The sequence below is a fragment of the Rhinopithecus roxellana genome, chromosome 5, assembly GCF_007565055.1.
Source record: "Rhinopithecus roxellana isolate Shanxi Qingling chromosome 5, ASM756505v1, whole genome shotgun sequence".
In the NCBI taxonomy this organism is placed as follows: Eukaryota; Metazoa; Chordata; class Mammalia; order Primates; family Cercopithecidae; genus Rhinopithecus; species Rhinopithecus roxellana.
In genome coordinates, this window is record NC_044553.1 from 120,124,997 (window position 1) to 120,141,298 (window position 16,302).

At 49.6% G+C, this 16,302-nt stretch overlaps 1 protein-coding gene across 2 annotated transcripts; it reads left to right on the forward strand.

Annotated features, from left to right (window-relative positions):
- The first annotated feature begins 500 nt into the window (after window positions 1-500).
- On the forward strand, window positions 501-16,258 carry LOC104674332 (tubulin polyglutamylase TTLL13P). 2 transcript variants are annotated; one of them, XM_030930729.1, is made up of 15 exons: window positions 501-1,208; window positions 1,552-1,592; window positions 3,571-3,689; window positions 6,393-6,523; window positions 6,794-6,950; window positions 7,636-7,779; window positions 8,133-8,218; window positions 8,535-8,766; window positions 9,233-9,417; window positions 12,744-12,929; window positions 13,230-13,407; window positions 13,701-13,880; window positions 14,683-14,794; window positions 15,490-15,733; window positions 16,043-16,258. In XM_030930729.1, the coding sequence occupies exons 1-15, from the start codon at window positions 952-954 to the stop codon at window positions 16,236-16,238; spliced, it is 2,448 nt and encodes an 815-aa protein (XP_030786589.1). In that variant the 5' UTR covers window positions 501-951; the 3' UTR covers window positions 16,239-16,258. The 2 variants fall into 2 exon arrangements, with proteins under 2 accessions (XP_030786589.1, XP_030786590.1); XM_030930730.1 differs by having other exon boundaries at window positions 14,491-14,794; window positions 15,490-16,159.
- Window positions 16,259-16,302: the final 44 nt, after the last annotated feature.

The window sequence follows — 16,302 nt, forward strand, 5'->3', positions numbered from 1 at the left end:
AACCTCCACCTGCCAAGTTCAAGTGATTCTGTTGCCTCAGCCTCCTGAGTAGCTGGGACTACAGGCAACGCACCACCACGCCCAGCTAATTTTTGTATTTTTAGGAGAGACGGGGTTTCCCCATGTTGATCAGGCTGGTCTCCAACTCCTGACCTCAAGTGATCTACCGGCCTCAGCCTCCCAACGTGCTGGGATTACAGGCGTGACCTACTGCGCCCGGCCTTCAGCTGTATTGTGTTGTGTTGTGTTGTGTTGTATTGTATTGTATTGTATTTTTTGAGATGGGGTCTCGCTCTGTTGCCCAGGCTGGAGTGCAGTGGCGCAATGTCAGCTCACTGCAACCTCTGCTTCCCGGGTTCAAGCTATTCTCCTGCCTCACCCTCCCGAGTAGCTAGGACTACAGGCACGTGCCACCACGCCCAGCTAATTTTTTGCATTTTTAGTAGAGACGGGGTTTCACCATCCGAGCCAGGATGGTCTCCATCTCCTGACCTCGTGATCCACCCACCTCAGCCTACCAAAGTGCTGAGATTACAGGCGTGAGCCACTGCGCCTGGCCGATTCAGCTGTATTTTAAAGCGAAGGTCCCCCCAGCACTGCCAGCCATCCTCCTTCCCAATCAGGTACAAAAGAGCCATGGTCATGGCCCATACCATCTGTGTCCAACTACTGAAGGCACCCCTGTGCATTGTATGATCCAGTGTGATCCTGGATGATTGAGGCTTGTCATCAGGGAATCCACATCTCACTGGTATCTTCCACTCCCATGCACCTCCACCTACCTGGACACATCCCATTCCTCGGTGAAACTGTTTTGTCCTGAAGGGGCAGCAACATTCCTTTAAAACAGCATGAAGGTCGTTCTGGTGGATTCCTTCAGGCCTTCTAGGGCCTGAGGGAGGTCTGATATACACTTCATTCCCACCTCCCAACCCCTCAGAATCTGAGAGAATGGAGCCGAGTACCTGTAGGACCAGCGAATCAGAGGAAGACTATGTTGAGAAAAAGGAATCTGAGAAATGTGTTAAAGAGGAAGCTACCATTCCCTGTAACTCTTCACAGCAGGCTCTCTTAAAAGCTGACTATAAGGCATTTAAAAATGGGGTTCCCTCACCCATTATAGCCACAAAAATTCCGAAGAAAGTCATAGCCCCAGTTGACACAGGCGACTTAGAAGCTGGGAGGAGGAAGAGAAGGCGGAAACGCAGGTAACTATTCCCTAGATCCCCTCAACTGCCCAGCTCCAGGGACTCACCCACTGGCCTCCCTTCAACATTTGGGGGAGCTGGGATCTAAGATCTTCCCTTTAGCCTACAAAAGAGGACAGGAAATGCTGGAGCATCATTAACCCTTTGATACAACAGAAACAAAATTCAGAACTATTTAGGCTGGTTCATTTTGGAATCCCAGCCTGTTTATATCATCCTGTTCTTTCTTTTAAGTGGCTTCTAGAGAAAAGGAATTGTGTTGTGAATTTGTTGGATGTCTCTTCGTCTGGGTGCCTGTCCTTCCCTCCCACTCTGCCTGATTTATGCTATTCCTCCATTCTAGATCCCTGGCCATCAACCTGACCAACTGCAAGTATGAGAGTGGTAAGCACCCAGCCCGTCGCTCACACTATGGTGCATAACAGGGTGCCTACAGCTGCTGCTCTTCTTCTGGAATGGACCCCCGATCAGGCTTCCAGCCCCTGGGGCCTGGCAGGCTTGCCTATAACCTGTACTGAGCTTCCTAGGTGTCCTCTGCCTCAGACACTGGTAGCTGAGACATTGCTGTTACAGGCAGTCTCAGTGTTAGGGAGGATATCTTCACAGTAAACAAGGAAAAAAAAAAAAAAAGTCCAAGAGCCACCACTCAGCACTGCCCACCCTTCCCAGATTCTATTTATTTATTTTTGAGACAGCGTCTTGCTTTGTCATCCAGGCTGGAGTGCAGTATTGCAATCATAGCTTAATGCAGCTTTGAACTCCTGAGCTCAAAGCCATCTTCCTACCTGAGCTTCCCAGTAGCTGGGACTACAGGCCTGCAACACTATGCTCAGCTAATTCTTTTTATTTATTTATTTATTTTTGAGACCAAGTTTCACTCTTGTTGCCCAGGCTGGAATGCTATGGTGTGATCTCGGCTCACTGCAACCTCCACCTCCCAGGTTCAAGTGATTTTCCTGCCTCAGCCTCCCAAATAGCTGGGATTACAGGCATGTGCCACCACACCTGGCTAATTTTGTACTTTTAGGAGAGACGGGGTTTCTCCATGTTGGCCAGGATGGTCTCGAACTCCTGACCTCAGGTGATCCACCCACCTCGGCCTCCCAAAGTGCTGGGTTTACAGGTGTGAGCCACCGTGCCCAGCCTGCCCAGCTAATTCTTAAATGTTTTGTAGAGACAGTCTTGCTATGTTGCCCAGGCTGGTCTTGAACTCCTGGGCTCAAGTTATCCTCCAACTTCAGCTTCTCAAAGACCTGGCATAACAGGCAGGAGCCACCATGCCAGACCCTTCACAGATTTTACCAGTGATGAGACAAGCTTAAAAGTTTTTTCAAGGAAGATTTGAAGGGACTTCAACAATTAAGAAAAAAAGAAAATCTCCAGCTAGGTCCTTCCCTCATATTCCCTCCGGCATCTTTTTTTTTTTTTGAGACGGAGTCTCGCTGTGTCACCCAGGCTGGAGTGCAGTGGCGCGATCTCGGCTCACTGCAAGCTCCGCCTCCCGGGTTCACGCCATTCTCCTGCCTCAGCCTCCCCAGCAGCTGGGACTACAGGCGCCCGCCACCTCGCCCGGCTAGTTTTTTTGTATTTTTTAGTAGAGACGGGGTTTCACCGGATTAGCCAGGATGGTCTCGATCTCCTGACCTCGTGATCCACCCATCTTGGCCTCCCAAAGTGCTGGGATTACAGGTTTGAGCCACCGCGCCCGGCCCGCCCTCTGGCATCTTTATAAGGAGCCACCCAAGTGTGGAGTATGAAGTGCCAGTGTGACCCCTACCTATAGGCGGCTCCCCAAGCCACAAACATCCGTGATTGAGGGATAAGACTGACAGGAGCAGCCGGGCACGGTGGCCCACGCCTGTAATCCCAACACTTTGGGATACCAAGGCGGGCGAATCTCCTGAGCTCAGGAGTTCGAGACCAGCCTGGCCAACATGGCGAAACCCCATCTCTACTAAAAATACAAAAATTTCCCAGGTGTGTTAGTGGGCTCCTGTAGTCCCAGCTATTGGGGAGGCTGAAGCATGAGAATCACTTGAATCTGAGAGGCAGAGGTTGCAGTGAGCAGAGACCACGCCATTGCACTCCAGCCTGGGCAACAAGGGAGAAACTCTGTCTCTAAAAAACAAACAAACAGAAAACCAGTTCTAGTTTTCTCTGCTAGGTATTTTGGAAGGGCCCTAACAGCCCCTAAGAACTTGAAATTGCCATGTGGTAACTAAAGTGCGGGGCTGAGGCGAGAACTACCTCCCTCTTCAACCTGCCCTCAGGTCAGGTGTATACCTTACCTGACCCAGCTACACAGTTCCAGGGCTAGTTGCCGGTGTCCATGCTGGCACCACTGATCTCCCTGTCTCTGCAGTGCGTCGGGCAGCCCAAATGTGTGGCCTGAAAGAGGTGGGGGAGGATGAAGAATGGACTCTGTACTGGACAGACTGCTCTGTCTCGCTGGAACGAGTCATGGACATGAAGAGGTTTCAGGTACCCATCTCCTGGCCTGAGAGCCTACAGGGGCTAGGGCCCCAGAATGACTTTTCCCACCTCCTTGCCCAGGCACCCAAGACTCCTACTCTTTGTGGCTGTCCCCTTGTGCAGACAGGAAAGAGCACCCCCCAGGGTCTTCTTTTCCAGTGGAAAGATCTCCTCTTGGAGATCTTGGGTTTCTGGAATTACCGGAAGGAAGTGTCTGGTGGGCACATCCTATCTCATTATTTGTGCTTTGCTTGGTGGCATCTGTGTGTAGCTGGCCCTCTCCAGGGTGGGTGAGCTCATCTTAGGGAGAATACTGGGAGGCAGCTTCAGAGCTAACATCAGGGCCAGCTGAATGATCCAGCCTTCTAAGCAACTTAGCTTAACATTCCACATCCATTAGGAGACTGCAGGGTCCTGCCTGGTGGCAAGAAATTCAGGAATGATCCACTGGGGTCCACAAGAATAGAACTGCCTTGTGATATTTTTATTATCCTCTAATTGGGTGTTTGTGGTGATCAGCAATAAAATAATTTAAAAGGGTCTGCAGGCTTATTCTTTGGGGAAGCAAGGCAGGAAGTTGAGGAAATTAAAACCTGTCCCATGACTAGTCTTGGGAGAGGTGCCGAAGAGAGAAAGCAAGTGCTAGAAGTTCTCAAGAAGCTCCAAAGGAGGTTGGGCGTGGTGGCTCACACCTGTAATCTCACCACTTTGGGAGGCCGAGGCGGGTGGATCACTTCAGGTCAGGAGTTCCCTTGAACCCAGAAAGGTAGAGGTTGCAATGAGCAGAGATCATGCCACTATACTCCAGCCTGGGTGAGTGACAGAGTGAGACCCTAGTTTTAAAAATAAAAAACAAGGCCAGGCACGGTGGCTCACGCCTGTAATCCTAACACTTTGGGAGGCCGAGGCAGGCAGATCACAAGGTCAGGAGTTCAAGACCAGCCTGACCAACATGGTAAAACCCCATCTCTACTAAAAATACAAAAATTAGCCAGGCGTGGTGGCACACACTTGTAATCCCAGCTACTTAGGAGGCTGAGGCAGGAGGATCGCTTGAACCTGGGAGGAGGAGATTGCAGTGAGCCAAGATTGCGTCATTGCACTCCAGCCTGGGCAACAGAGCGAGACTCCATCTCAAAAAAAAAAAAAAAAAAAAAAGTTCCAAAGGAGGGGCATTTGTAAAATGAGGATAGCAGGCTGGGTACAATGGCTCATGCCTAAAATCCCTTTGGGAAGCCAAAGCAGGCAGGTTGCTTGAACTCAGGACTTTGAGACCAGCAACAGGCAAAACCCAGTCTCTACCAAAAATACAAAAAGAATAAAAAAATTAGCTAGGCATGGTGGTGCATGACTTTAGTCCCAGCTATTTGGGAGTCTGAGATAGGAGGATCTCTTGAGCCTGGGAGGCAGAGGCTGCAGTGAGCTGAGATCACACCACTGCATTCCAGCTTGGGCGACAGAGGGAGACCCTGTCTCAGGGAAGGGGAAAAAAAAAAAAAAAAACCGGCATGAGGATAGGCCGGGCACGGTGGCTCAAGCCTGTAATCCCAGCACTTTGGGAGGCCAAGACGGTCGGATCACGAGGTCAGGAGATCGAGACCATCCTGGCTAACATGGTGAAACCCCGTCTCTACTAAAAAATACAAAAAACTAGCCTGGGCGAGGTGGCGGGCGCCTGTAGTCCCAGCTATTTGGGAGGCTGAGGCAGGAGAATGTCATGAACCCGGGAGGCGGAGCTTGCAGTGAGCTGAGATCCAGCCACTGCACTCCAGCCCGGGCGACAGAGCAAGACTCCGTCTCAAAAAAAAAAAAAACCAAACAAAAACAAAAACAAAAACAAAAAAACGGCATGAGGATAACAATAATTAGCAGCATTCATTGAGGACTTACTGTACAACAGACCCTGTGTTAAATGCTTTTATGTTATTAGCCCATTAAATCCTCAAGAACAGCCCTGAGCAGCAGATATTCCTTGGTTAGGACATGGAGAGTGAGAAATACTAAGTTCATACAGTGAGTGCAGCCAGTGACTGGGAAAGCCAGTGAGAGAGCACAGGAAAGACCACCCCCAGGGTATTCTTTTCCAATGGAAAGATTCTCCTCCTGGGTCTCTGGAATTACCTGAAGGAAGTGTCTGGTGGGCACATCCTATTTCATTATTTGTTCTTTGCTTGGTGGCATCCCGGATGCTGCCACCCACCCGGCAGGACAGAGCAGGACAGAGCAGCCAGGGGTTTCTGGCAGGCACCAGGGCGATGCCACACCCTCTGTGGGTGCCATGGTACCACATTCCTTGGGGCTGGTTCTTAGTTTCCTTTTCTCTTTTGTGTCTTTTGGGAAATGCTTTCATCTCATTGTCTGCTTTGTGCTACCATGCACTAGTTATTGTTAGAGGACTAGGCTTGGTGGTCTGAGGGATGTTAGAAGGTGGACTGTGGAAGCCACAGTCTTGGCTAGGTACATCCTTTCTCACTGCCCCTCATTTGCTGAGCTCAGTGTGGATGTGTGTGTTGGGTAGGAGTCACAGAAGGTTTTCTCACCTGCCTCAAGGAATCTTCCTATTTTTGCCCTTGAGGTCCTCGGTGCAGTGCTTACCTCCACTGTGACTTCTCCCTTAACCTTCCCAATTCTCCTCCACCTGCTTCCTGGGATGCCCAGGTGCTAGGAACTGCCACTTACTCTGGGGGCTCGTACTAACTGGCTGTGTTTCAGAAAATCAACCACTTCCCTGGCATGACAGAAATCTGCCGCAAAGATCTGCTGGCTCGGAACCTCAACCGCATGCACAAACTCTATCCCTCTGAATACAACATCTTCCCCCGCACCTGGTGCCTCCCCGCAGAGTGAGTGGGTCTGGCTTCCATGCTGAGATACCATGGGGAGGAAAAGGGTTGTTCTCAGAGTTCCCTCCAGGCTCTGGTCTTGTGACCTAGGAATGTCTCAGAGGGATGGAAGTGGAATGAGAAAGTTTCAGCTGGTCAAAGAAAAGAGGGTCGGGTCTGAGACTGAGTGTTCCAGGAAGAGCATGGACTAGATAGCAGGAAGAGCTCCATGGGGCCGTGGGAAAGCCATGATACACAGAAACCTTTTGACCAGGCCTTCTCTACACATAGCTACGGGGACTTCCAGTCCTACGGTCGTCAGCGAAAAGCCCGCACGTATATCTGCAAGCCAGACAGTGGCTGTCAGGGACGTGGCATCTTCATTACCCGAAATCCCCGGGAGATCAAGCCAGGAGAGCATATGATCTGCCAGCAATACATCTCCAAGGTGAAGGATGCCTCAGGACCATCAGCCTTCCCCAACACCCAGCACTGGGCTGCCTCGACTCTCCCAAAAGCCAGGAAGGAAGCTGGTCCTAGGCTTCTACCTTTCCCACTAGCCCCCTTTTCGTGGAAGCAGTATCCAGCCATGGTTCACAACCAGCCTGCCTAGGGTTAAATCTCAGCTTTCCACTTCCCAGATATGTGACCTTGGGCAAGTTTCTTACCCTCTCTGTGCCTCTGTCTCTTTATTGATTGATTGAGACAGAGTCTCGCTGTGTCGCCCAGGCTGTAGTGCTGTGACACGATCTCGGCTCACTGCAACCTCCACCTCCCAGGTTCAAGCAATTCTCTGCCTCAGCCTCCCGAGTAGCTGGGATTACAGGCACCCACCACCACACCCAGCTAATTTTTGTATTTTTAGTAGACACGGGGTTTCACCATCTTGGCCAGGCTGGTCTTGAACTCCTCACCCTGTGATCCACCCTCCTCAGCTTCTCAAAGTGCTGGGATTATAGGCATGAGCCACCACGCCTGGCCTCTCCTCATTTATTAAGTGGGAGTAATAACAGTAACTACTTTACATGGTTATTATGGAAATTCAATGAGCTGTGTATGTGAAGCACTTACAACAGCTCATAGTAGGCACTTCAAACGTGTTATTATTCCCTCATGGGTTTGTGTGCTCCCAGCCCTTCCTCATTGATGGCTTCAAGTTTGATATGCGAGTCTACGTCCTGATCACATCCTGTGACCCTCTCCGGATCTTCATGTATGAGGAGGGCCTGGCCCGTTTTGCCACCACACCCTATGTGGAGCCCAGCCATAACAACCTGGTAAGGGGACTGGGAAGCACTCTTCTTTTCCACTACCATGAGTGCTGAGGTTCTCTAGAGAAACATGGTAGAGAGGTTTGTCACTGTCACCAAAGAACAAGGAATGAAGTCAGCAAGAGCTGCAGTATCTAGCTGGGAGGCAAGTGTTTGGTAGGTGGTAAATGAGAAAAGGTCAGCACCTGGAGGAGCCCAGCACACCCTCTGCCCCAGGACCGTCCAGAATAGCAGTCCTCTGGTGGAGAGAGACAGGAGACAAGAGATCCTTGGGAGGGGTGGGGAGTAAGAAGGCAATGAAGGGCTGGAGAGGACGGCCACATGCAGTCTGAGACCACAGGGCCACTCTCTCTCCACAGGACAATGTCTGCATGCACCTGACCAACTATGCTATCAACAAACACAATGAGAATTTTGTCCGGGATGGTACTGTGGGCAGTAAGAGGTACTCGCTACTCTGTTTTCTCCTGCTTCCTCTGCTGCTTAGCCCCATAGTCCCAGTAGCCCATGAAACCGAGCTGGCTCTTGGGAGGCTAATTGCCCAGGGAAACTCAGCCTTTATAGACCCTGTCCTGTGCCTGCACTTTGGAGCTCTAACTGCAGCCCCAAACCCCACCCTGGTAACTAGTCCCTGCTCCAAACTGGTAGCAGCCCTTCAAAGCCCAGGCATGCAATTAGGGTTAGTGTGAGGGAGCCTCCTGCCTACAGCCTGGCCCCAGTGGCCTAGAAACTGGCCTTCCTCTGAGCACTGGGCCTCGCAGGAAGCTGTCGACACTCAACATCTGGCTGCAAGAGCACAGCTACAACCCTGGAGAGCTGTGGGGGGACATCGAGGACATCATCATCAAAACCATCATCTCAGCCCATTCTGTTCTACGCCACAACTACCGAACCTGTTTTCCCCAGTATCTGAATGGAGGTACATGTGCCTGTTTTGAGATCCTTGGTTTTGACATCTTGTTGGACCACAAGTTGAAGCCCTGGCTGCTAGAGGTGAGGATTATCTCCTTGCAAAACCAAGGTCCAGAGGCCTCCTTGAATAGGACACCTGGGACAGGGGTATACTCAGGTGGTGGCACACAGAATGGGAGATGTGAAAACCCTGGGGTGGGTGGGAATCAGCAGAAGGCATAAGATCTCTACCCTTTTGACCTGCTGAGTCAAATCTTGGTGGTTTTTGGCCTCTACCATAGGAATGCAGGTTTGGGATCCCCAGTGCCCTAATGTAAGTTTTTAGGGACACACTATCTAGAGAGGCAGGCCAGCTGATTTGCTCTCACTGGTCTGTGAATTGGAGATCTCTATGGCAGAGTTTTGTGGCCTTGGAAGCCAGAGCATCCAGCCTCCCTGGCTGAGGCCATGGGAGAGGAATATCTCAGATCCTCTAGTTCTGCCTGCAAGAGGCTACCACCTGCTCAGGTGGTCAGGGAAAGGGGTGTATAATGACTCTTCCTGGCAGGTAAACCACTCTCCAAGCTTTACCACTGACTCACGCCTTGATCAAGAGGTAAAGGATGCACTTCTCTGTGATGCTATGACCCTTGTCAACCTCCGGGGCTGTGACAAAAGGAAGGTGATGGAGGAGGATAAGCGGCGAGTCAAGGAACGGCTTTTCCAGTGCTACCAACAGCCACGAGAATCGAGGTGTGCTAGGTGTCTGGCATGTGTTTAGTTCTTCATTATTCCTGAGACTAAAAGTCCTCCTTTAGATGGAGAATATGGCCTGGGGCTGATTTGCTATCAAAAACAACTTTTTGCATAAATAATATGTTCATATTTGCATTAAAAAATCACAGGGCCAGGCTTGGTGGCTCATATCTGTAATCTCAGCATTTTGGGAGGCCGAGGCAGGAGGATTGCTTGAGCCCTGGAGTTCAAGACCAGACTGGGCAACATGTGAGACTCTGTACCTAAAACACAAAAAAGAAACAAAAGAATAATAATTTAAAAATAAAAAAATTAGCTGGGCATGGTGGCATGCCTGTATTCCCAGCTACTCAGGAGTCTGAGGTGGGAGAGTTACTTGAGCCCAGGAGGTCAAGACTGCAGTGAGCCGTGTTTGCACCACTGCACTCCAGCCTGGGTGACACAGTGAGACCTGGTCTCAAAAAAAAAAAAATCATGTATCATAGATATGTTCAAAATTTTAAAAATACAGGGGATAGTCTTTCTCCTCCCCTTCTCCTCCAGGTACTCAGTTTTACTCTCTGGAGCCAATCAACATTCCTACTATCGTGTATATAGTAAGGATTTAATGTATATGTATTTATACAAAATATTTTTCTCCCTGCCTACCCAGACAGAGGCATAACTTTCACACTGTCTGCACCCTGGTTAGCAATGTATTTTAGAACCATTCTCATGTTAGCACATAAGGAGCTTTCTGTGGTTTGATTAGCTGGTTTGTTTTTCTAACAAAGCTCCTTTAGAAACCAGTTCCTGAGAAACTTTGTAACAAAGAAACACAGAAAACAGTTTAGTCATTCAATAATAGAGAATCATTTACATCTGTGTTGGTTACCCATTGTTGTTTTCTTTGTAAAATGAGTTACAAACATGGTAACTGGTTACCAATACTAAAATTGTAATTTGTTAATGATATGTATGTTACCACTATGACCACATTGCTCTTCCCACTTGCATTCCAGTATGCAGGGGGCAGTGTGTGTTTGATTCCCCATGAGAGCCACAGGGCCTGGGACACCGTAAGCACTCAGATGTCTGCGTGATGAATGGGAGTGAAGTAGAACTGTAAATATACTGGCTATTCCCACAAGACTGGACTGTGTACCTGAGGGTCATGAAATGTGTCTTTCAGTAAGGAAAAATGGTTGAACAGTACTGGACTAAATAAACAAAATACAATCGTACACTAGAGTACTAGGAAGCCATTTAAAAATATTGTGGCCAGCTGTGGTGGCTCATGCCTGTAATCCCAGCACTTTAGGAGGCCGAGGCGGGTGGATCACTTGAGCTCATGAGTTTGAGACCAGCCTGGGCAACATGCAAAACCCTGTCTCTACAAAACATACAAAAATTAGCCAGACATGGTGGTGCATGCCTGTGGTCCCAGCTGCTCAGCAGGCTGAGGTGAGAGGATGGCTTGAGCCTGGGAGGCCGAGGTTATAGTGAACTGAGACTGCATCACTGCACTCCAGCCTGGGCGATAGAGTGAGACCTTGTTTCAAAACATTAAATTAAAAAATAAAATAAAAATATTGTTGTATTATTTCATTTTCATTTAAAGAAAGCAAGCAAGCGGTCAGGCGCAGTGACTCACGCCTGTAATCTCAGCCCTTTGGGAGGCCAAGGCGGGCAAATCAGGAGGTCAAGAGATTGAGACCATCCTGGCCAAAATGGTGAAACCCCATCTCTACTAAAAATACAAAATAGCTGGGCAGTGGTGGTACTAGCTACTCGGGAGGCTGAGGCAGAAGAATTGCTTGAACCCAGGAAGCGGAGGTTGCAGTGAGCTGAGATTGTGCCACCGCACTCCAGCCTGGACGACAGAGCAAGACTCTGTCTCAAAAAAAAAAAAAAAAAAAAAAAAAGGAAGGACGGACGGACGGACGCACAAGCTAGTGAGTGGCAGAGCCAGGATTCAAAGTCAGGAGGTCCTGCCTTAGATCCATGCTCATAATCAACAGGCTAATTGCATAGTAAGATTATGGGAGACTTTATCTTCTTTCTGCTCTTCTAAATTTTCTGTGATGAACATATATTACTTTTTTCTTTTTCTTTTCTTTTTTTTTTTTTGAGACTAGTCTTACGCTGTCATCTAGGCTGGAGTGCAGTGCCGCAATCTTGGCTCACTGCAACTTCCACCTGCTGGGTTCAAAAAATTTTCCTGCCTCAGCCTCCCAAGTAACTGGGACTTCAGGCACACACCACCATGCCCAGATAATTTTTGTATTTTTAGTAGAAACAGGGTTTCACTATGTTGACCAGGCTGGTCTCGAATTCCCAACTTCAAGTGATCCACCTGCCAAAGTGCTGGAATTACAGGTGTGAGCCACCATGCCTGGCCACTTTTTTTTTTTTTTCCCCAAATGGAAAACTTATATCAAAACATATGTTACTTTTACAATCAGAAACCTAAAAGACTATGATAATGGAGTGCTAGCTTATGAGTAGACCTCTCTCCACTTAAGATGAAAATCAGGCCGAGTACAGTGGCTGACGCCTATAATCCCAGCACTTTGGGAGGCCGAGGTGGGTGGATCACTTGATGTCCAGCCTTGCCAACATGGTGAAACCCTGTCTCTACTAAAAATACAAAAATTGGCCAGGCATGGTGGTGCATGCCTGTAATCCCAGCTACTTGGGAGGCTGAGGCAGGAGAACTGCTTAAACCTGGGAGGCAGAGGTTGCAGTGAGCGGAGATTGTGCTAGTGTACTCCAGCCTGGGCAACAGTGCAAGAACCTGTCTCAAAAAAGAAAAGAAAAGTAAATCAGATTTCTGGAAGTCAAGACTATTTTCTTTTTTTTTTTTTTTTTTGTGAGACAGAGTCTCGCTCTGTCGCCCAGGCTGGAGTGCGGTGGCGCAATCTCAGCTCACTGCAAGCTCCGCCTCCTGGGTTCACGCCATTCTCCTGCCTCAGCCTCCCGAGTAGCTGGGACCACAGGCACCCACCACCACGCCCGGCTAATTTTTTGTATTTTTAGTAGAGACGGGGTTTCACCATGTTAGCCAAGATGGTCTTGATCTCCTGACCTTGTGATCTGCCTGTCTCGGCCTCCCAAAGTGCTGGGATTACAGGCATGAGCCACCGCGCCCGGCCCAAGCCTATTTTCATGGCTACCCACATTTGGGGCTTGCCAAAGATGGGCTTGGCAGCTTTCCCTACTTGGGCATGGGCCCGGGAGGTCAAGAACCCAGTAGGAGGGGCTCCAAACCTTAGTCAGTCTTCCTTTCCCTACTGAACATTCCCACAGCTCTCCTCTGACTCACTTGAGCTTGCTTTCCACAGGAAAGAAAAAACTGAGTCATCCCATGTGGCAATGCTGGACCAGGAACGATATGAGGATTCTCACCTGGGAAAATACCGGCGGATCTACCCTGGGCCTGACACAGAGAAGTATGCCCGCTTCTTCAAGCACAATGGCTCCCTCTTCCAGGAGACTGCTGCTTCCAAGGCCAGAGAGGAGTGTGCCAGGTGCTTTGACCGATATTCTCCTCTGCACACCTAGGTGGGAACAAGTCCTGAAGCTGCACTGCTTCCCAGCAGGGGAAGAGGAAGTCAGACACTTGAGCAGAGGAATGGAGCTATAAATCATATCAGACTCTTAGTGACTCTTTTCAGTTTAGTAGGTTTCCTGTCTTCCCCCGTCATTGCTCTCCCATCAGTCCTAAGAACAGATTATAATTTCCTACTCTTTCCCCATCCCCATTTTTCCTCACCCCTCTTCTCCCCAACACCATTTCTCTAGTGTCTGAAGCTGCTGTGTCTTGTCAGGCAGCAACTGGAGGAGATCCGCCTTAAGCAGGAACAGCAGGAGATCTTGGGCAGTAAGAGGCAAAAGGCCAAGGACCAGAACCAGGGTGAATCAGCTGGGGAGAAAAGCCAACCCAGAGCAGGGCTCCGGAGCCATTCCACCCGCTTGGCTTACAGGAACCACAACTGGGAGAAAGAGGTGCCGGGGGTTTTGTGGCTATCTTTCTGCGGGAAAATGGGTTGGGACAACTAGAGACGGGAATTAATCTCTGCTGTCCTCTCCCCCCATGCACAAGAGAGAGAGAGAGTTCCTAATCGGTACATTGAATCTGATCCTTTGGAAGATGAAGTGAGAGAATGGACAGCAAAAGGAACTGTCCTGGGTCAGGGAAGGGATGAGGGTAGAGTGGGCAGGAGGCCTGCAGCCATCCTGGGCGATGGTTTGGGACTCATCCTTGGAGATCCTGCATGTATCTCTCATGTACCTTGTAGCTGCTGCTGGGACAGTTGGATACCATGAGGCCTCAACAAATTATGGAAGAGGAGGAGCTGGAGCGGATGAAGGCCCTGCTACAAAGGGAGACTCTCATCCGAAGCCTGGGTATTGTAGAGCAGCTCACCCGTCTGCAGCACCCTGGCCCCCAGGGCCAGAAAAAACTTCATGAGAGTCGGGTGAGGGTCCCTGTGAAGCCTCCCAGAGGAAAAGGGAACAAGGGCTGTCATCCCAACACATGGTGGTGGTCTCAACAAAGGAGGCTTGTGTGATGGTATCTGTCAGTGGAGCCTGGGAAAGCAGAGTGCACTAGCTGGACCTTGGGAGAGGGTCTGTTGATTCCTTTTACGTCTGTTCCCAAGCTCCTTTGTTTTAGATATGACATCTAGCAAAGCGCAGCTCCAAACTTTCTTATTTACAGGAAACCTGCTCTCTATATTCCTGTCCCCAAATAACCCCACACTCATGACTGACAAATAACAAGGCCACTACCCTCAGGGGCTTCTGTATAATTTTCTCCCTAGCACTGTCAGTGCCCTGGCTCTAATGGGAGATAAGTAAACAGATTTGGGCCAACAAAAGAGCTGCCGCTTTCACTATTCCCTGGGCTAGTAGCAAATCTGTTGGGTCTACTGTTTTTGTTGAACCTCAAAGGAGTATCTGGTTAAATAGTGGCCATGGCCTAGAAGAGATTTTTGTTCAGTTACCTCCTTCGTCCAACGCTCCATCCAAACTCACATAAAAATGTGGTAAGGGGCTGCTCTTCTCCTCTAGCCTAGATTTCGTTAGGACAGGCTGGGCAGTCAAGAACTGAAACCTGTGAGTCTGGTTCTATTTGTGCTCCTAAGAGGGGCTGCCACAGAGCAGGGCCCTCCTCATTTGCTGCATCCAGTTCTGCCCCATAAATCGATCCCCAGGATCTTAGGGGCACTGTCAAGCATGAATGCTGCAATCCCACATGTTCCCCGGTGCCATCTGCAGCCCAAGAACTTCACCTGGACAGGAGAGCCGGCAGCCATCAACTCCTGTTCATTGTCAATGAAGAAGGCTGGGAGGCACTATTTTTCCAGTGCCAGAATCAGGCTGACTAGCCGTAAGTATGCAAAACTATCTTTGGTCATTTTGACCTGTGTAAATCCCACTAGCAAGCATAGAGCTTGGATGCCCCCAAAATATAAGGCACTTCCACCGGTGTAAGAATGGGGAAGTTAGGGTACCCATTTATTTACCCCTTTCTTTTTTGTTTTCTTTTCTTTTTTTTTTTCTGAGACAAGGTCATGCTCTGTCGCCCAGGCTGAAGTACAATGGCTTGATCTCACTTCACTGCAACCTCGGCTGACAGGCTCAAGTAATTCTCCTGCCTCAGCCTCCCGAGTAGCTGGGACTACAGGCACACACCACCATGCCTGACTAACTTTTGTATTTTTTGTTTTCACCATTTAGCCCAGGCTGGTCTTGAACTCCTGAGCTCAGGTGATCCACCCGACTCAGCCTCCCAAAGTGCTAGGATTACAGGTGTGAGCCACCGCACCAGGCCTATTTAATCCTTTCTGTACACTAGACCCTGGTGATAGAAATGGCAGAAATACAGTCCTAGCACTCAACAGAGGTAACAGGAACATGGACAAGAAGACATACCATACCAATTACAATACAGTGTGGGAAAGACAATGGAGGGAAGCATGGGATGCCCTTCCTCTGTGTTAGTAATTGGGCCACAGCTGGGAAAGAGGTGAGCCAATCTCTTCTGTGAGTACCAACTCAGGGACATCCATGTTTCCACTGCAGAAGGACAAGCCAGCAGAAGGCTAGAAGCCATAAACCGAGTCCTGGCAGGATCAGTGCCACCCACTTTAACCCCAAAGCAGGGCTATCTTCTGCAACCGGAAAGAGTGGCATCTGACTCATGGACTGAATGCACCTTGCCCTCCATGGTAAACTCTGAACACAGAACAGCCAAAGTTGCCCTCTGCCCTGCGTCCGCACCCGTGTTGCAGCGTTCCAGAGCACTCCTCAGCATCAATCAGTTCAGGTAAAAGCAGGAGGGAAGCACTCTACCTCTCCTGGAGAACCTCCCCAGGTTTCCAAAGGGTTTCCAAAGGGCATTCAATCTTTGCTAAATGAAAGACTGCCACCAAGTTCCTCTTTGAAAAGCCCTGCCCAGGAACCCCATTTGTAAAAGGCAAAATACAAAGACACCAAGAATTCCTCAATACCCTAAGATTAACTGGGGATCAGTTAAGACTAGAAGATGAAGAGGCGCCAAGGCCAGCCATGTACTCATTTCTGCTCATCAAGCCTTAGCATGGGTTTATCGCTAGGTGATGGGTCTGAACCCTAGGTGCGGCCCTGGGCTGGAGGTCATCCAGGAGACAAAGAGCCCCTTTCCCAGAGGAGCCGAGTGCCCAAGGCACTGGGCTGTCGCCGTCAGAAGACTGCCGAGCGGAAGCCCTGCCCACCAAGGTGGCGGAGACAGGCAGGCCTGGGGAGCCGCTGGGGCGGAGGGACGGCTCTTGGAAACTGAATCCATACTTTAATTAAAATTTATGCAGTTTTCCAGGAGCGTCCTGTACCTCATTTCGGCCCTCACGTTTCAGCCAA